The sequence below is a fragment of the Cebus imitator genome, unplaced genomic scaffold, assembly GCF_001604975.1.
Source record: "Cebus imitator isolate Cc_AM_T3 unplaced genomic scaffold, Cebus_imitator-1.0 Scaffold294, whole genome shotgun sequence".
In the NCBI taxonomy this organism is placed as follows: domain Eukaryota; kingdom Metazoa; phylum Chordata; class Mammalia; order Primates; family Cebidae; genus Cebus; species Cebus imitator.
In genome coordinates, this window is record NW_016107609.1 from 656,610 (window position 1) to 677,772 (window position 21,163).

Genomic DNA, 21,163 nt, shown 5'->3' on the forward strand with positions numbered 1-21,163 from the left:
GTCATTCCACTCTGTGGGGTCCAAAATCCTGCCAAATACATCAATTCATAATGGAAGGAGGATTTGAGCCCAGGTCTCTCTGACCCCCCAATTCCTCTACTCTCTACTATACCAGAGCACCTTAGGCAGCCTTCATTTTCCTCCCTTCCATTCTCTTTCTTTCTCCTCCCTTGTCTCTCTCTATCCATGTTCAGACTCTAAGAGTAGGCAGCAGAAGAAAGAAAGGGTAAGGTGCAGTGAGATTCACACCAGGGTTAAGTGCCACACTCTCTGAGTAACTAACATCTTAGGGAAACAAGGCCAGCAGTAGGATACATTTTAAGTGACTATTTTTGTACCTTTCTTTCTTGTTTTCTTTTCACCAGATATTGTGTTCAAGTCCCAATTTCCCCTGTTACTAGCTGTATACTTGGCAAGGTGGTTACCCACTCAGGCTCCATGTGCTCATCTGTAAAATGAGAGTGATGATTCCTACATCTATGAGTTGTTGTGAAGTTTGAATGAGATAATAATGTATGCAAAAATACTTTGAAAACCATAGGGCACACTCCAGCAATGTGATGAATTATTCATGCTTCTACTCAGGGTCAAAAAGGAAGTATGGCCATGCTGACTGTGGCTCTGACAACCGCCAGGTGCTTTCAAGGCTTTTCAGCGAAGTGTGGGTTTCAAACAAATGGGAAATCTAATAGACCGCTCTCCGCAGTTGGCTGCATTTCCAGCCAGCACAGATATGATTATAATTAGAGTTTTAGGAGTCTGTTTCACATCAAAAGGATTCCTTGGCCCAGTCTGCAGTCTACCTGAGGTATGTGGCCAGATGTGATCCCTGTGGCAGGTGTTTTTATTCAGGCCCATTTGCTTCTTTTCCTGTGCTACCAGGAGTGTCTGTTTCTATTACACTCATTATTTTCAGATACCAGGTGAGAAGAGATTTTCCATATGTGAGATTTGAGATGGAGGCCACTGAGCAAAATGCATAGCTCTCGCCCCCTTTCCTCACTTCCTAAATGAACAGCAACTCAGACAAATTCACTTTAGCAGAGCCAGGCCTTTTATTAGCAGCCAGAGAATAGTCTGTAATGGAAGGAATTACTCTGCCCATGCATCTCTTCCAGGAAAAACATTCGTTAGCCTGTCAAGGAAGTGAAACCTCTTATTAGAAACTGTAGAAAAGTCAATCTCTCCATTTTTGCTGCTAAAGGATTCAGAACATATCTCACTGCACACCTGAAATTAACAATTCAACTGGAAGGGGAGTTGAGCCCACTGGTGACAGGCGGGGATGGCCGAGTGAGCGGGACTCCACATCAAAGCTGAGCCCAACCTGGGTGTTCACAATTTCAAACCCGATTATGGCCTTTTCTGCGGGGTCCTTTTGATCATCATAACTCTTGACTGGGCAAAGTGATGATAGTGGTAAGACTCACTCAGTGAACAGAGACAGGTAATTTTTTTTTTTTGCTTCTTTTTAACTATCTAATGATTTTCCAATTTTATCCAGCAATGCTGAGAAGCCACAACTGTCATAAGAGTCCTTGATGGGACTTCTCTGAGTAAAACTCAGAAGAAAAGCCCATATGTGTAAGTACAAAGAAGCAGGTTGGCTTCAAGCTGCCCCATTTGCTTTGAATTTATCCTGCTAAGCCATGGATTAAAACAAATGTGAATGCTGGAGCTGAATTTTCAGGGAAAGGAAACAGTATCCAAAATTTATTATCACTGGGGTCACTAGGAGTGGAGACACCTCAAGGTCAAATTCCAAGGAAAGGTCACCTTATACCCTACCATGACCCACTACTCCTGCTGCACCAAACTATTGTTGGCTTTAAATTCTTGCATCTCATCAACTCTGTTATGCCATTGATTGCAAGAATATTATTTTAGGTATCAATGAGAAAGAAAGGTTTCTGCTAATTAAAGTGAGAAACATATGGAGAAATATACCAGGCGGTTTCAGGCCACCAAGTCTTGTGTCTCTCTTGGGAGTGCTTCTTCTCCCACCTGCTCTGCTATGGTCTCTCCAAAATTACATCTCCCCTAGCTTTTGACTGGTATTTACCATCCAGTTCATGAGATTTTTGAAAGTTATTTTGAGCTTCCTATGAACAAAGATCATATTCTATTCATTTAGAGGCCCATCAAAGCCATGGGAAGACACAATACTCCAGCATTTCTGCCCCTTCTGCCATGTGAGGACGCAGCAGGAAGTGTCATCCATGAAGAACAGAGCAAGCTCTCACCAGACACAAAATCGGCTGGTGCCTTGATTTTAAATTCCCCAGCCTCCAAAACTGTGAGAAATAAATTTCTATTATTAGAAATTACCCAGTCCCAGGTATTTTGTTATAGCTGCATGAAGAGATTAACATGCAACCCAGTCCACTATATTCTTCATTCATTGTGAACAGCAGCACATCATGACCATTTGCTACAGAAGCTGCTATTTAGCACTAGAGAGGGCACTGGTTGTTTCCACCAGAATGAGGAGTGGAGACATGTCCACAAGTTGAGACTGGAACAGAGAGGAAGCAACTTGGGTGAGATAACTGAGCTGGGAAGCAACTAAACGTGCATCCATCAGCCCTTTGCTAGGGAGACCCCCAGCAAATGACAACTGCAATGCAACTCACATGGCTCTACAGGCAGCTTGCTCAAGCCAGTAAACCTCCCTTCTCTTGAGGCCAGGAGTTTGAAACCAGGCTGGCCAAGATAACAAGAGCTCAACTCATATATATCTATATACACATACATACGTGTGTGTGTGTATGTGTGTGTGTGTGTGTGTGTGTGTGTGTAACTTAAAGTCTCTTGCCTTTATTCTCCAACCCAGGCACTGTGCCAGGAAGTCAAAGTTAGAGATGGTAAGACCCCATTCCATTTGTAAGGGGCTGGTCCAGCATTTGAACTCAAGTGTATGTCAAAGCCTCTCTCTTTTCAACTACGCCATACTGCATCCTCTTATCACATAGCAATATAATTACTTATCATTGTAATTGTTGTAGTTGTTAAAATTTATTTAACTCCAACTATCATAATAGGTGATTATCAGAGACATAAACCAGGGTGTAAAAATACATTATTAATGTCAAAAATATTTATTCGTATTAAATGTATTGTATATATTTATAATAAAAGTAAAATCGGTTATCTCTGGATGGTTGAGTGATGATCATTATCTTTTCTTATACTGTTCTGTATTTTGCAAAATTAAAAAATGAGATTGTATTGTGTTTATATTTTTTGAAAACTTATTTTTAAATAAAACAAATACATGTGAAAGTGCAAAACCATAAAGTGCTAATAAATGTCAGCTACTAAATTAATTGCAACGTAAGGAAATCCTCAAACGCCATGCATGAGGCTAGAAACACAGCCAGTCAACCTTGGTAGGTAACGGTGATCAGTACATCCTCAAGTAGGTACTCCCAGAGCCCAGGAAGACTGGTAATCCAGAGTTCACTGTGGCAGATGCGGTGAACCTTTCTCTTTGTCCAGAGAGAGGGGACAGAACATCGAGGCCGAAACACCGTTAGACATTTCAGTGTCTACAAAGTGGAAGTCTCTCATTTCTTCATTGGCAATCTCTCTTTCTCTGTCTCTCTCTCTCTCTCTCTCTTTTTTTTAATATATGGCGTCTCGCCCTGTCACCCAGGCTGAAGTGCAATGGCGAGATCTCAGCTCACTGCAACCTCTGCCTGCCAGGTTCTAACAATTCTCCTGCCTCAGCCTCCTGAGTAGCTGGGATTACAGGTGCACACCACCATGCCTGGCTAATTTTTTGTATCTTTAGTAGAGACGGGGTTTCACCATGTTTGCCAGGCTGGTCTCAAACTCCTGACCTCGTGATCAACCCACCTTGGCCTCGAAAAGTACTGGGATTACGGGCGTGAGCCACCACGCCTGGCAGCAATCTCTATTTTATAGAAGATTTTACTTTTTTATGTATAGAAATGCCCAATTATATTGTCCATATCCGTTATCAACCACCTTCCATCAAGGACTCCTGCTGGGAATTTGGTTTAAATGACACCACGCTTGTAAATGTGGGTCTCTAGCTCCTTGCACAGATGGACAATCATGAGCCTACTGCTGGCCCAGGCCCCCTGGAACATCTTCTGTAGGGCATAAACCTTCTTTTCCCTCCTTAGAAATGAACCTATGCTAATAAGCGTCCATTCTTCTTACTGCAACGAGATATAACACTTTCTTCTCATACTTACTGATCTCTGACCAATCACTTGTTTATAAGAAAAAAAAAAAAGAGTCCCTTTCCTTTGCAAAAAGGAGGCTTGGCTTTCCCTTGCAGCTCAGTAAGTTAAGGCAGGTGATAGAATTTTCTAGGAATGTCAGCCTAGCAGCTCTAGGCATTCACACTTATCACATATCAAAGTAGCAGAAGGAATATATTTCTAACTTAATACAAGTGTCCACCTAGACACTTATCTTGTTCGTGCATGCTTTCAAGTAGTATGCTTTATAGCTGTGAGGTAAAATAATATTTTACAGTGTGTTATGATTTCAAAGACACACTCAGTCTCACTTTTATCTCATTTAACCATAGCAGCAGCCCTATGGGAAACATATTACCTGCTTTGCAAGGAGGAAACTAGGTTCAGAAAGGCCACATGGTGAGTTCAAGATTACTGAGTCAGGACTCAATCCCAGATCTTTCGACTTCAAATGACAGGCAATTTCCATTGCTTTCCCAAAATTAAAAATTTGATCCTGGATTTCTCCTCCTACCAAGTGAATGTGTAGGATGGGAAAGACACTATTCTGCAGCCATCTACGGCAGAAAAGAGAGAAATCGTGGAGGAGAGAAGCTAACATCTATCGAGCTTCTACTCTATGTGGGCTGTTTTCCTTGCACTTTCTCTGTTCTGGAAAGGCTGGCCTTCTTTAGGACACACACGCACACACACACACACACACACACACACACACACACACACACACCTTTCTCCATGTCCCTCCAGTTCAGTTTTCTGTGTGACATTGGTGACATAATCTTCTCCTCCCTGGCAGGGTGTGTGCTGGTGGTGTCTGTGATTGAACAGCTCGCTCAAGTTCACAACTCGACGGTCCAGGGCGCAATGGAGAGACTGTGCAGCTACCTGCCTGGTAAATATGGGATGGGTCATCCTGCTGGGGGTCTGCTTGTCCTCTCACCCATGAGTCATCATCTCCGGCTTCACTTCCTGCCCATGCTTACAGAGAAGAATCTGATTGTGCTATTTCTGTGGGTTGATATTCTTATGGAGCTCATAGAAATTAAAACAAACAAAAAAATGCTCTAGGCAACTTCTCCCTGACATTCATTTTCCATCATGGCATAATAAAAGTGCTGTAGACACTTAGGGAATAAAATGTTGAATGGCCAATTGTTGTTTGATGTGTCACATTAATAATACTTTGCTTATCTACTGATCATTGCCTTAAGTACTAAAGTCAAATTAAAGAATAATTTTCAATAATTTTATGTTGACTTGACCAATATTCACATACCAAGATGCACACTTAGCCCTACCAACACAGAGCTTTGCGCTGGGAGGACAACTGATTTCAAAATTTCAAATGGGAAAATAACCTGGAACATTTCATTGATTTAAACTGGATCTCAATAAAGTCCCTTATACATCCACCAAAAGAAGAAACCGATTGGTGGTTCAAGCTAGTTGCATATTTGTTTTTCAATATTAGTAGAAAGAAAATATTAATTATATTTTCATTATAGAATACTGTTACTTGAACAGTCATAATGAATAAACTTTGTTGAGAGTCAAATTTTTATTCACTTAATGGGAACTGATTCATCTATGGCACCTACATTATTTTTTCTGTTAAGTAAGGTAGTTGGATTAATGGTAATTGTATCTTTGACACAGTACGCTGTGCCAAGAGCATCCAAGTCTTTTCAGAGAATTTATTCAACTTAGTCATAATATGCCTTCACAGGCTAAAATGTTTAGAATTCAAAAACAAGGACTGGGAGAAGACAATACACAACTACATGTGTGTAGAATGTCCAAACGAACCATTAAGATGTTAACATATTCACATCATAATTACATCTTCCTTTTGTGAAATTAAAACATGGCAGCTAAACTTGGAACCTTCAGCTTTCCCTTCTTCCAATTCCATTCTCCCCTGCCCCACCTCCCTAGAAGGAACCCTTCACATGAACTTAATGAGTATCATTCTTGTCAGATTTTATATTTACGCATTCACTTGTCTGAATTCATGAACAATGTATATTGTTCTGCCAGTAATCTTTTTTTGTTTTTCTTTGTAAAAACAAGACAAATGTAGAAAACCATGCAAACCAAGTGTATAGCTTCGTCAGTTGCTGAAAGATGAACGCCCTTGTAAACATAGCCCGGGTCAAGAAAGAACAGATCAATGGCCTCCCCTGGAGTCCCATGCAGCTGCCCCATCCCATCCTCCCCCTGCAAAAAACTTAATGTGCTGACTTTTATGGTAATTATTTTATTGCATTTCTTTATAGCTTTATCACTCAGTGGACACCCCATGATACCATAACATTGCCCACTATTTAAAATTTTGATGTGTCTTTTGAGCGATTTTAATCTGTAAGTTTCCTTTCTTTTTCTTATCATTTACCTGTGGAATTTGACCTGTAGAGTTTCCCACAGTCTGAAGGGTATTGATTGCATTCCTGTAGTATAATTGAGTATGTTTCTCTGTGCTCTGTATTTCCTGAAACTTGGCAATGACCGGAGGCTTGATCCTATTCCAGTCTGATTCCTTTGACAAGCCTATAAATGATATTTTCTTTCATCAGGAGGCAGGCATAGGTGGTTTTTCTTTTATCTTTCTTTTCTTTCTTCTTTTTGTTTGTTTGTTTGTTTTTAGAGACAGGGTCTGAGTGTGTCACCCAGGCTGGAATGCTCACTTTAGCCTCGACCTCCTGGGATCATGAGATCCTCCTGCTTCATCTTCCCAAGTATCTGGGACTACAGAGCATCACACCAGATAATTTTAAATTTTTTTGTAGAGACAGGGCCTCTCTGTGTTGCCCAGGCTGGTCTCTAACTCCTAGTCTCAAGTGATCTGTCTACCTTGGACTCCCAAAGCGCCAAGATTACAGGTGTGTTGTGAGCCACTGTGCCAAGACCCATTTTGTGATGGTAGCAGCTGTCGATGTTCAATGATGAGATCTATTAATTTATTGGGGTTTAAAATCTTTGATATCCTAATCTATTATTTCTTATTTATTAATTGACATATATTGGATGCTTTCTCACATTATATTTTAGAAACATTTTTCCCACAGTACCTAGTGCAAAGGCATCTAGGAAAGGCAGGATAAATGCTTGACTCTTTTCCTTTTATCAGTTTTCAAGGTAATGCGTTGGTTTTCTGTTATCATCTCACAGCAAGCAATTAGTTTTTCCTTAAAATGTCACGATAAACTTACGAACTTAAGCATACCTGATGGGTTTCAGTCAAGTGTAATTATTATCCTTTTGAAGCTCAGACAATCCCATTGAGCTTTGACCAGTGGCACCCACTGCGAGCTAACTCAAGTCCTTTTGACGTGAGCCTCAGTAACCTTCGATAGTTTCCTCACTAACTGATATCACAAGATGTTCCAGCCCTGTCTTGTACATTTCAAGCCACAGGCTTGAAATCAGTCATTTTTTCTCAGAAGACCTCGTTTCTTTTAGTGAGAACTAATGTTTCAAGACCACAAACCAGATGCTTAGGAATGTTCATTGTTACTGAGTTGGCCATTTTTTCTAGGCCTCTTCAGTGGACAGAAATAGGAAACCCATGTGTATACATTTATAAACGTCAGCTTTAAGATAAAACAACCAAGTTCATACTGACACTTCAAATTCAAATTCAGAACCACAAAATTTTTTTCTTAATGTCTTCTGTGTTGTATCTATATCTTCTTTCCACACAAAGTCCCAATTCTCAAGGACAAAGAGACTGATAGAATAAAAATCTCCAATCATTAGTCATTTGCCTATCCTTCCTTGCACATAAAATAGTCTCAGACTATCGATTCTAAGGCTACCATCATTAATACATTTTCTAATTCTTATGAGCAGTTAAAATTGGTTTTTTGCCTACGCCTTTCCCACCACCCTTTTTAATCATTGTTCTACATTATCTGAGCACATAGCCACTACATATAATATCCATTCCCTTTTCACCCTCATTTAGTCTTAGCTGCATCAGCAACTATATGATTAATGTTCACCACCAGCCCTTATATGAATGTCTGTCTAGTTGAGTTGTTGTCTAAAGTTCATTCCTCCAGAAGGGCTCGTAGGAACAAATATTCCTTGAATTCTTGCATGTTGATAACAGGCTGTCTGAGCCCTTTATACTCGAAAGTCAATGCTTTTCTGTATATAAAACTCCTTGGCACAGAATGTCTTTCCCTGAGCATCTTAAATATAATTTTCAAAAGCCTATTAATAATATGATTTACCTTGTCCTTACAAGTTATTTGTTGTTTATACTTTGAAGTTCAGAGGATTTTTTTTTTCTATAAAATTTAGTCATCTAACTGGAAGATAGTTTCGTGCCAGTTGTTGTGTATTGATGTTCTCAGGCATGCAGTGTGCCCTCTCAAGGTTATTTCAAATACATATTTTCTAATTTTAGGGAAGGTTTTAGTGTTTATTCAGTTTTCTTGATTTTGTTTTTTTCCTCTGGGATTTCTATTATCCACATTTTGACTCTTCTTTGACTGTCTTCGCTGTCTTACCTATCCCTTGAATTTATTTTAATCTCTTTGTTTATTTTTTATCTTAAAATTGTTCCTCCTTTCTACCTTCTGTTTCACTGAAGACCTCTTCTACTGTTTTCACTTGTTCTTGTGTTCATTCTAGTTTAGACTGCACTTCTTTATTTTTTGTTTCATGTTTTATTTTTTCCTGAGTTCTTTTATTCCATATTTGAGTTTTTCTAATTCTTATTCTTGCTATTTTTTCATGTCTTATATCATTTTATTAGTGCTTCTTAGCTCATTTTAAAATAATATGTTTAGAAATAATATGTTATGTTTTAATCCTTTTTTGGCATGACTTTCTGGCATGCTTTTACTATCTGTAGGGATGTTTTATTCTGTTCCTTAATCTTTTTCTTCTTATAATAACTTTGTATGGGAGTTGACCTAGATACATTTCTGTTGCTCATTTTTATGTGAAATTAGTTTGCAAAAACTCTTAGAAAGAGAGGTGGTTCCGCGTAGTTTTACTAAATGCACAGAGCTCCTTCTTCTGTTGTTTTGGAGTAGTGTTAAAAAAAATCGTGGCAGCTTGCTTTCTGAGATTTTTCTGACTGTTTCCCTATTCACTTTCATCTGAACTTTCTCTCTACCCGGCAGTTTCTCCTCAGTGTGGGCCTTGCCCTGGAAGGGAGCTCCGGTGGGTCCCTTGTGGGTGCCAGGCAACTCTAGCACCTAATTCCTTCTAGTCTTGAGCTCCTTGCGTTCATCAGCTATTGAGTGGGCAAAATCCTTCCTAGTCCAGCGGCTGTTCTCTAATTGGCCTGTCATGCTTGGTAGTCAACATCTGTCAGCTATCTGGGGAGTCTCCTGTTCTCAGTTTTATCTACCATCCATTGCTTCTCTCTACTTTCTCCCTTACAGAAGTTGGTAACCCATAGGTCTTGTGGTTGTGAAGTAGTTTATTCTCACCTAATTGCACGTTAGAGTTCATTGATATACCTAGTTTTGTTGTGACTGCTTTCTGTGGGTTTTGGGTTTTGCTATTCACGTACTCCTTTATTTTATTTATTTTATTTTTTTGGAGACAGAGTCTCACTCTGTCACCAGGCTGCAGTGCAGTGGTGCAACCTCGGCTCACTGCAACCTCTGCATTTTGGGTTCAAGCAATTCTCCTGCCTCAGCCTCCCGAGTAGCTGAGATTACAGGCACCTGCCACAAGGCCCGACTAACTTTTTTATTTTTAATAGAGACAGGGTTTCACCATGTTGGTCAGGCTGGTCTTGAACTGCTGACTTCAGGTGATCCGCCTGCCTCGGCCTCCCAAAGTGCTGGGGATTACAGGTGTGAGCTACCTCACCTGGCCACTCCTTTTTTTTTTTTTTTTTTTTTTTTTTTTTTTTTGGTAGAGAATCAAAGAGATTCCAGAATTCTGCTGTCTCCACCATCATCTTTCCATGCTCCTCTCCTGTGAAAATTTAATTTGACGTCAACGGTCTACTGTATGCATTGCTCAGCAAGTTTTGTTTTTCACACAACATGATTTTAAGATCTATACATGTTAAGGCATATAGACCTAGGGCAAGCCTCTTAATTATACTTCTTTACCATATAAGTTCTATATTTTATTTATTTATTCCTCTATTGAACATTCACAATCTGTTACAAGCTTTACTTTGCATTTTTACATCTCTGAGTTAGAGAAGTAGAAGAAAAATATTATTACCATGTTACAAAAGGAAAACAGTGAAGAACAGTCACTGTTATCATTAAGGCTTGTTTTAACTGGTTGCCTTTCTGTGTGATAGGCAACATTGGCAGATATAACCGTTTGTACCTTGAGTTAGATGTTCTCTTTTTAGGCAAAGTTGCATTGTCCAAAGGTGAAAGACCGACTAAAAATCATATTTCCTAGATTATTCTCTCTTCTTAAGATACTAGCAAAATATAAAACAACCCAAAACAAGATTGCTGGTGTTTGAGATAACCATCTTAGCTTCTTCTGACTTTGAACAGGAAATGGCAGAACCTGGTAAGATCAAGTGAGAGGCTGAAATCAGATTCTGGTGAAGTGGAAACTGGTATTTCACCAAGGGAAACAAGATAGATATTTTGGTTTTCAGTGATGGGTTGCCTTTTCAACTGGAGCAATTTTAAAGGATTAAGAAGGCTATTGGAGTTTATTTTCATTTTATTAATTAATGCTTTACCTCCAGCTGAAAACACAACACTTAGTTCAGGTTAAAGGACACCATGGGCAGTATTGTTCCCATTTTATGGATGAGAAAAGCAGTACACAGAAACAGAATGGTTAAGTGAGTTGTATGGGGTGGCAAGACAGACATTCTCCTAGCTAAGGATTTATCCCTGAAGACATAATAGGCCTGCCCCATAGCACCTACTGGGATGCAGTACTGCATTGCCTTCTGTCTGGTAGGCCAGGTGAAGGCAGGATAGAAGGGTATGAAATTAAGCACATAAATATACAACTATTTTTAAATTATTTTTCAGTTAAGTATTACTTTCACCTCCAAAGCTAAAAGAGTACAAAAAACAAAGCTTTAGCAGGGAAATCACGTAAGCACCATTCTTGAGGATAATCTCTTAGTAAATCACGTTGCCTTTCCCTGTGCCCTATAAGACAGTTTTTTTCTAATTGTGCAAAGCATTTCCGACCTTCAGTTTCATCCACTGCTTTTGCCTCTGGCTCTCATTAGGAAACACCTTGGAAGAATCTCAGAATTGTTAATGGAAAAATGATTAATGGAATCAGTCTCACTAGGCAGGGGTCAACAGAATCGTATGCCCTGAGAGTCTTGCTATAACTTTACTTTCTTGGGTCACCTATGCAGAAATCTTATCTCTGTGGAATGTAATTTTTAAAAACTCATGTAGTCTTAAAAGGAAGAAGGCACTTCAAGTCTACTCTGTAGGTTCTGAAAGTCTGCATGCATCCTAGAATATATACTTATAAAATTGTGTGGTCACTTGGTCTCACCGTGTTTTAAGTTTCTCGTCAATAGCTAATGTATAACAATACCTGCTATACTTGAGGTAGATAGGGCATCAAATAAAATGTCTTAAGCACACATAAATGTAGAGCACAAGTAACAAGTTCTTTTGGAGTAAAATATTTTAATCTCAGCTGAACCACTTGCTATGTTTGTGATCTTAAGCTCTCTAAGTTTCAATGTTCTTGTCTATAGAATGAGGATTAAAAAAAACTACTCCCTCAAAAGATTCTTTTGAGAAAGGAAGTGATGGTAAACATGAAGGTAAATTAGAATGTCCTACAAATTGGACATGTCCTACATTTTATTGGAATGTCCTGCATTTTATTTACACATACATCTGTATACACCCAATGTATGATAACTACTCAATTGATCTTATTTTAGCCCTTTTTTGCCTTTTGGAATAGCCACATTTTCTTTTTTCCTATGCTGTTCCAAGTCTCTTCGAATCTGTAGAAATTAAATGCTCTTGTATGTTCCTTGTCACAGGCAGAGTTTACCAGTGTAATTTTACTTTAGCTAGGTTACTGTCAATATGCAAATGCCAAATTTTTCTTCAGGTGTATCCGTAACAATCAGATTACCTTCTGATCATGCTGACTGGAGATAGCTGGCTCTTTCTGGAGATTTTGTGTATTTCTGCTTTGTACCCTTCCGTGTTGATCTCAGAATTTAGCTCTCAGAGATGTCCCACATCAGCCATTGCTCCAGGGGCCTCTCAAGCTAACAATCACAGAAGACACTGGCAGAAACTGACTGTTCAAATGGTCCTCCTGCTCAGAGGGGGTAACCTGCAGCCATTCGCTTTGACTTGGGCTAAACAGAATTCTGAGAAACACACACACACACACACACACACACACACACACACACACAGCCTGCTTATCTTACCAGAAAGAAGATGAATTTTCTCTGCCTTTCAGCCAGTATTAGAAGTTTATCAAAAAACACCCTCATGTCCGTTTTTAAATTGCTCTGCTCTAGGCTAAGCTAGCTCTGCATTAACAGTACTTTAAACTTTCTTCCAAAGCACCTTCACCTAGTTTTGAATGTCTCTTACAAAAGTCTCCAAACTTAGCAGACACTATCGTGAAAGGGACCAAACCCTACACCCACATTTTTCAGATGAGGAAATAGAAGTCCAGAAAGGGGATGCAATTTCTCCAAGGTCAGGAGCCAGTGGGCTGGTGCTGAATGAAATTCAGGTCTCTCAGTATGCTATGACATCAGAGCTTCTTGACCCTCTCCACAGTAGCACCCCTAAAAAGGAGCCCAAGTGGGAAGGAATGTGTTTTTTTAAACACTTTTATTAAGCTACAATTCACATACCATACAGTTCACTCATTTAAAGTGTACAGTTTAGTGGCTTTCAGTATAGTCCTAGAGTTGTGTGTTCATCACTGCAATCAATTTTAGAACATTTTCATTACACCAGAAAGAAACTATATGCCTTTTAGCATCTCCCAGACACCCACTCTTTCCAGCCCTAAGCAACCACTAATCTGCTTTCTGTGTTTATGGCTTTGCCTGTTTTGGGCATTTCATATACATGGAATCATACAATATATGGTCTTGTGTGACTGATTTATTTCCCTTAGCATAGTGTTTTAGAGATTCACTATGTTGTAGCATGTATCATAACTTTATTACTTTTCATGGCTGAATAATATTCCATCATATGGGTATACCACATTTGTTTATTTAGTAGTTGATGGACACTTGAGCAGTTTACATTTCTTGGCTATGATGCAAAATGCTGCTATAAATATTTGTGTACACGTTTTTGTGTGGACATAATATGGTAGAATTATATATATATATATATACACACATATATATATATATACACACACACACATATATATATACACATATATATATATGCACATATATATATATATATGCACATATATATATATGGTAGAATTGCTGGATCACATAGTAACTCCGTGTTAAACAGTTTATTTGAAGAGATGGCAGACTGGTTACAAATGGGCTCCACCAGTTTACATTCCCATCAGCATTACAAGCTTTCTAATTTCTCCCCATCCTCACCAACACATATCATTCTCTCTTTTTTTTTTCTTCTCTCTTTTATAGAGAGAATATTAAGAATATAGCACATTATAGTGGAAATGAAGTTGTATCTGATTTTGGCTTTGAATTGCATTTCCTTGATAGCTAATGATGTTGAGTATCTTTTCATGTGCTTTTGGATATTTGCATATCTTCTTTGGAAAACCATCTATTCAGATCCTTTGCATATATTTTAATTGGACTATTTGTCTTTGTATTATTGAGTTGTAATAGTCCTTTATGTAGCCTAGTACTGTGATAGGTCATTTGATATATGACTGGCAAAAATTTTCTCTCATTCTATGGGTTGTCTTTTTACTTTCTTGATGGTGTTCTATGAAGCACAAAACTTTTTATTTTAATGAAGTCAAGTTTTTCTGTATTTTTCTTTCTTTTTCTTATGCTTTTGATGTCATATCTAAGAAAACATTGCCTAACCCAAGGCCAATAAGATTTATGCCAATGTTTTGTTGTAGGAATTTTATGGTTTTTGCTCTTACATGTAGGTCTTTGATCCATTTTGAGTTAATTTTTGTAGATGGTGTGAAGTAGGTGTCCAAATTCATTCTTTTGCGTGTGGCTATCCAGTTGTCCCAGCATCATTTCTTAAATTCCTTCAATGAAATGGTCTTTGCACTCTTGCTGAAAATCATTTGACTAAACATTAGGGTTTGTTTCTGAACTATTTATTCTATTTCATTGATCTGTATGTCTATCTTTATGTTAATACTTTGCTGTCTTGATTATGGTGGCTTTCTAGCTTTGAAATTGTGAAATGTCAATCCTCCAACTTTGTTCTTCTCTTTCAATATTGTTTCTTTATTTTGAGTCAATTGACATTTACTATGAATGTTAGAATCTGCTGCTCAGTTTCTGCAAAGAAGTTAGCTAGGATTTTGGTAGAGATTGCATCAAATCTGTGGATCAGTTTGGGAAGAATTGCCCTCTTAACAATATTAAGTCGGCCAAATCATGAATATGGAATGTCTTTCCATTTATTTCGGTCTTTTTAAACTTAACAATGTAGTTTTCAGAGTATATATTTTGCACTTTTTTGGTTAAGTTTGTTCCTAAGAATTTAGTTCTTTTTGATGCTATTGTAAATGGAATTGTTTTCCTTAATTTCATTTTTTAATTTTCTCACTTCTGCTATATAGAAATACAATTGGTTTTGCATATTGATCTTGTATACTGCAACCTTACTGAACTTATTTATTGGTTCTAATAATTTTTAATAGATTCCTTAGGATTTTCTCCATAGAAGGTCACATCACCTACAAGACAGTTTTTCCTTCTTTACTTTCCAATCTGAATGCTTTTTATTTTTTTCTTGCCTAATTCTCCTGGGTAGAACTTACAGTGTTGAATAAAAGTAGCAAATGCAAATGTTCTTATCTTTTCCTGACACTCAGGGGAAAGTATTCAATCTTTCACCACTAAACATCATGTTAGTTGTCAGGTTTTTTGTAGATAACCTTTATTAGGTTGAGGAAGATCCCTTTTATTCCTAGCTTTTTGTTTTTGCTTTTAGGGTTCTTTTTTTTTTTTTATCATGGAGCAATGTTATTTTTTATCAAATATCTTCACCCTATATTGGATGATCATATGGTGTTTGTTTTTTATGCTATCAATATAGGAGTAATACATTAACTGATTTCCAAATGTTAAACCAATTTTGCATCCCTGGGATAAATCCCACCTGATCATAGTGTATAATTTCTGTATTGCTGGATTTTATTTGCTAGTATTTTGTTCAGAATCTTTGTGGTTCTATTTATGAGAGATTTGGGTCTGTATTTTTTTGGAGAAGAGTGTCTGGTTTTAGTATCAGGATAATATTAACCACATAAATAAGTTAAGAAATGTTATCACTCTGCTTCCATTTTTTGGAAGAGTTCTTGATAAATTGTTAATAATTCTTTAAATGTTTGGTAGGTTCACCAGTGAATCCTATCTGGTGAAGCTATCTGGTCCTAGGCTTTTCTTTGTGGGAAGTTTTAAATTACTAATTCAATCTCTGTATTTGTTACATGTTTCTTAAAATTGTCTATTTATTCTTGAGTCAATTTGGGCATTTTGTGTCTTTCTAAGAATTTTTTTATTTTATCTAAGTTATCTAATTTATTGCCATGCATCTGTTCATAACATTCCCTTATGATCCTTTTTATTTCTTTTCTTTTTTAAATTTTGTAATATGTTTTATTAAATATAAAAATGTTCAAATTCTTAACATGGAAAAGAATTTTCAAGATCGCCATACAAATCACAAACTGAAGAAAATGCTGAATTAAATATCAATAAAGTGTTAATAATCTTTCAAAGGACCCACAAAATCACTGAGAAAAATACTGAGTCCTAGAGATAACAGACCATCTATCATTGCCTATTACCTACCAAATACGATAGATAAGTCGTGTTTTGTTTTGTTATGTCAGTACAGCACACATATATATATATATATATATACACACATATATCTCTTAACTTCTGGGGTACATGTGCAGATCTTGCAGGATTGCTACATAGGTATACACATGCCATGGTGGTTTGCTGCCTCCATCCCCCACATCACCCACATTAGGCACTTCTCAGAGAAGTGCCTTTTTATTTCTTTAAGTTCACTAGTAATGTGAGGACATGGTTTTAATTGCCTAATTCAAGAGCACAATGTATTTAAAGTCTCATACTTTTTTGTTTAAAAAGTCATAGAATATATCTATTTTAATACAAAAATAATATTTAACATTATTGAACATTAAGCAAAATTGAAGTGCCAGGGAGAGTTCCCATATTTACATCCTTGTTTTACCACCCCATCCTCCAGCAAGGCCTGGATCCCCCTATGTGAGATGCATCATGACAGGATAGATTGTCTTCAATCGGGGTTTCCTAGCTCTTTCCAGGACAGCTTCTCTGTCCCTAACTCTGCAAAGATCCTGTGTTGAATTACCAGGGCTCCACAGTAGACTCATAAACTGGAGAAACAGGACCAAAGAGCTAACAGGTTTCATTGTCTAGATTGATGAACTCACAAAACATTTATCTGCTCTCATAAGAGGTGGGGAAAGGCTACGCTGTTAGTGGGTGTGTATGTGTGTGGAGTGTATCTGTGTCCTATGATGGAGGTGGCAGCGCAGGAACACCTGTAACTGTCATCTCCTTTCATCTCTGGAATAACAACAGCAAAAACTAAGGGATCCAAGTGAAGTATTTTCCTTTGAATAAACACCAGAAACGAACATTTCTAACAGAGCTACGTTTCAGATTATTGACTTTAATGCAGGTCTTGTTTCTTTCAACTTCAGCAAATGAGGTCATAGCCAATATTCAGATATTCCCTGTAGAAAAAAAAAAAAAAAACAAAGAAAAGAAAAACCCAACATTGAACTGTGTTTTAGAATAATCTGGTTAACTTTAGCCTGGATGGTTAAGTGTCGTTCACATAAACCTGATATAGAAGTGATATTTAATGGATACATTAGCTGTAACATTTCCTTCAAATCCTTAAAATTAAACATTCAAATTAATCACTCAACTTCAGTTCCTAGTAAAGATATTCATAATTAATGTGCGTTAAATTCATCGTAATAAAAATATATTCAATTTTCTCTCTTTATTTTTCTTAGAAAAACTGTTCTTGAAAACCACCTGCTATTTAATCATTGACAAGTTTGGATCAGATATCATAAAACTGTGAGTATGCCATGGCACATAACTGATTCCATTGCTGGGGCATGGGAGGAACAAGAAAACTGGGAGGCAGGAGGCTCTGTGTTCGGCTTGCTGCGCTTACTGGACGGGGCTCGAGCTGTTATTCCAGCTCTTGGCAATAGTGGACAACTGGAACCTGATTTGGATCGTTTGTCACTCTACGCAAAGGCTCCCCTTGAATTACAGTAGGGCAACCTGGCTCAACTTCTCTCCAAGAGCCTTTCAGATGGAATTTCACAAGCAATTCCAGCACCAAAACGACCCTATCCTATTGGCTGAACTTGGGCGATTGACACTTTCTCCTGAGCTGTCCACCTCCCTGGATTCCCAGGCCACCTCCTCTCTCCCTACTTAGCTGGTTTCCTGGCTTTTCTCCACCTCCCCACTCCCAGCCCTTGCTCCTTGCATCATCACGGTCTGCCTTTTCATTTACTGTTGTTGTTTTTTTTGAGCTCAGGGCACTGAATCAAAAAGCCCTATTCCTCAGTTCATGGCACTCTCTCATCATTGATCCATACATGGCTGTCTTACACTTATTATTTTTTTACTTAGTTACCTTGAATACTGAAATAAGCTCCAGAATCTGCCACCCAAAACATGGTCTAGGACCTTGACATTAACATCTTCTGTCCCTATGGACCCTCCCCTTTATTCTCAGGTTTTTCCCACCCCAGTGAGAATCATCCTAAATTCCATGTTCATTCTTCTCCTGCTTTCTATAAAAAATTGTAGAGGTTTTCCATAGTTTTATAATGTATAAAATATTAAAATATAAAGTATTTATCATCATAATACATATTATTATAAACATTTTATAATTTATTATACATAAATTACATATGTTTGATTGTGTTCTGGTTTTAACTCTTGTGAACAGTGCTCCTAGGAACATTCTTTTTTTTTTTTTAAACTTTAAGTTGTGAGATACATGTGCTGAACGTGCAGGTTTCTTACATAGGTATATATGTGCCATGGTGGTTTGCTGCACCTATCAACCCATCATCTAAGCCCCAAATGCATTAGGTATTTGTCCTAATGCTTTCCCTCACATTTCCCCTCACCCCCCAACAGGCCCCAGTGTGTGATGTTCCCTTCCCTGTGTCCATGTGTTCTCATTGTTCAACTCCCACTTATGAGTGAGAACATGTGGTGTTTGGTTTTCTGTTCTTGTGTTAGTTTGCTGAGGATGACGGTTTCCAGTTTCATCCATGTCCCTGCAAAGGACATGAACTCATTCTTTTTTATGGCAGCATAGTATTCCCTGGTGTTTATGTGCCACATTTTCTTTATTCAGGCTATGATTGATGGGCACTTGAGTTGGTTCCTAGGAACATTCTTACATGATTCCTCCTCAATGGGCCATTAGCCTTAGAGCAGAGATGTTCAAAGGACAGCATCGCCCTCTACAACAGGGTATCCTAGAGTCATCAAATTTTAAATACAGAAGAAAGTTAAAATCATACAGGCAGGGAGATCATCAGTGATCTGTCATGCTATGCACCGCCTCTCCTAATAGTGATCTCTCTGTGTTATGGCAAACAACTTTTCATAACCCCTGGGCTGTGTTTGGAAGGCAGGGACCCTTTATTCTTAGCTAGTGGCATTACTATTGCCACTGCCTCCTAACTGGACTCCAGGCCTACAAACGTGCCCATTGTTATGCAATTTCATAAGCTACATTATAGCTAGAGTAGTATGTTTTAATGCAAACCTAACTATAGTACTCCCTTAATGTAAAGATTTTCAAAGTCTTCACATCCTCTGCAGGACTCCTAGCTCCACACACAAGGCTCATCAGTAACTGATTTCTGAGGGCATTTCTAGACTCACCCCTTGCCACGCCATAGCACACCACACTCCAAACCACTTGTGGTCTCCCAACACAACAGGAGGTTTCTGACTCAGGATCTTTGTATGAGATGTTCACTCAGCTTGGCACGTCCAAAACCTCTACTCCTTACTTCTACCCCAAACAAATCTTATGGCCCCACTCCCACACACACAGGCAAACAGGCACATATACATACACACACACACAAACACGTGCACACACACAGACATGCACATATGCACACACACACACATGCATATAAGCACATGCACACTCTTACAGACATGTACATTCGTGAGCATGCACATTCTCCTAATACCCTGTGCAAACCCTTAGCATGGCACTTACCTCATCTGTTTGTGACTGAATTATCCATTTACTCTTCTAAGTTGATAACTAGATGAAAAATCTTTTGAGGGATAGATTTTTTGAGGACAACATTTTATTCATGTTTGTATCTATCTGCAGCTACTTAGCAAAATACTGACTATATGTTTATGAAAGTACAAAAGAAAGTAAGAAAAAGAGGTAAGAAGGGTTGGCAGAGGAAAGGAGAGAGTTTTGTATCTCCAGATCCAGGTGCAATTCTTAAGCATAAAAAGTCTGCAATAAGTGTTTGTTGAATTAATGAATTTTTTAAAAAAGTATGAATACAGATGAGCCATGACTAGACTGCTCTGAAGAAAGCTATTTAAAAGTCTAAAGACAGAAAGAAAAAATCCCTTTTAGTCTATTCGGTGAATCAATTTATACACCTAATAGGAGCCCAGATCCGGAAATCAGACCAGCAAGCTGAACTCCCAGAACTCAAAGGGGCAGTACATGCAAGTGTCCAAAAGGGGGTGCCAGAGAGCAGCTCCCAAGAGCAGTGTGGTGGGAGTTATAGAGAAGTGGCCTGGGGTAATTGAGACATAGCTTCCTCTTCTGTAGAGGGGTGAGTGTGAGAATCAGTGAAGCATAAGGATCAGAGAAAGGACAGACACAGTACTCATCACTGCAGATGCAAACTGTACAGCATGTGAACTATACAAGAGATAAGCGGGCATAGGTGTAGAGAAGAAATGGGACCAGCAAGTCTCCAAAAGAGGGACCCACTCCTGAACATGTGGTGGGGATGGGAGGAATCACATTTTTCTTTTTAATAAAGAAACTAATTCTCTTTAGAATGAGGTGGGCCACTTTGAAGAACGACAGATATAATAAATGAACAAACGACAGCTGTCTGATCCCCCCTTCGTGGTTCTGTCTACCACGTGTTTTGTCCATAATTTCCCACTATGTTTATTAGTTGTGAGCTGATAGAAATTTTTCCTCATTGGACATGTTCTGCATACAGCTTGTTTTAAGCCATCAGACACAGCTCGAGATTGATGTAGACCCTGAAAATGACAATCTCATGATTTAGTTTTACTTGAATATCAGTCTTTCAATATTAAATGTATTTTCTAACCCAAAGGGCATCCTTTCTCATTATTTCACACCACTCAGTTCTCAATAATTCATGGACTAATTATGTAGCAATTACATTTCCTTCCCATAGGCAGAGCCACAGATGTTAAAAAAAAGGGGGGCACCCGAGAACTCAGGGGTACCCCCAAGAACCTGAGTCATGCAGGGAGGAGCTACTTCATGGGGAAACTCAATCCCAGTCAGTGACCACAGCTGGGTCCCCCTCTGTGTGGCCCAAACTGCCACTGCTCTCTCCATTGCTGTAGCAAGCCTGACTCTGGTCTCTGTCTGGCTGTGTTCCTTCCTGGTATCTATTTATGCTTCCCTCTAAATCACAAATTCTTGTGTCCTAAGCCCAGGAGCTCTCGGAGATCA

General features: G+C 38.5%; 1 protein-coding gene across 2 annotated transcripts in view; it reads left to right on the forward strand.

Moving 5' to 3' along the window:
* Window positions 1-21,163, forward strand: part of AOAH (acyloxyacyl hydrolase) — a 192,174-nt gene that overhangs the window by 24,908 nt on the left and 146,103 nt on the right. For both annotated transcript variants that reach the window (XM_017502197.2, XM_037729113.1), the window contains exons 2-3: window positions 5,029-5,124; window positions 17,424-17,490. In XM_017502197.2, the coding sequence (XP_017357686.1) occupies window positions 5,029-5,124; window positions 17,424-17,490 (163 nt within the window). The remainder of the gene's footprint in view (window positions 1-5,028; window positions 5,125-17,423; window positions 17,491-21,163) is intronic.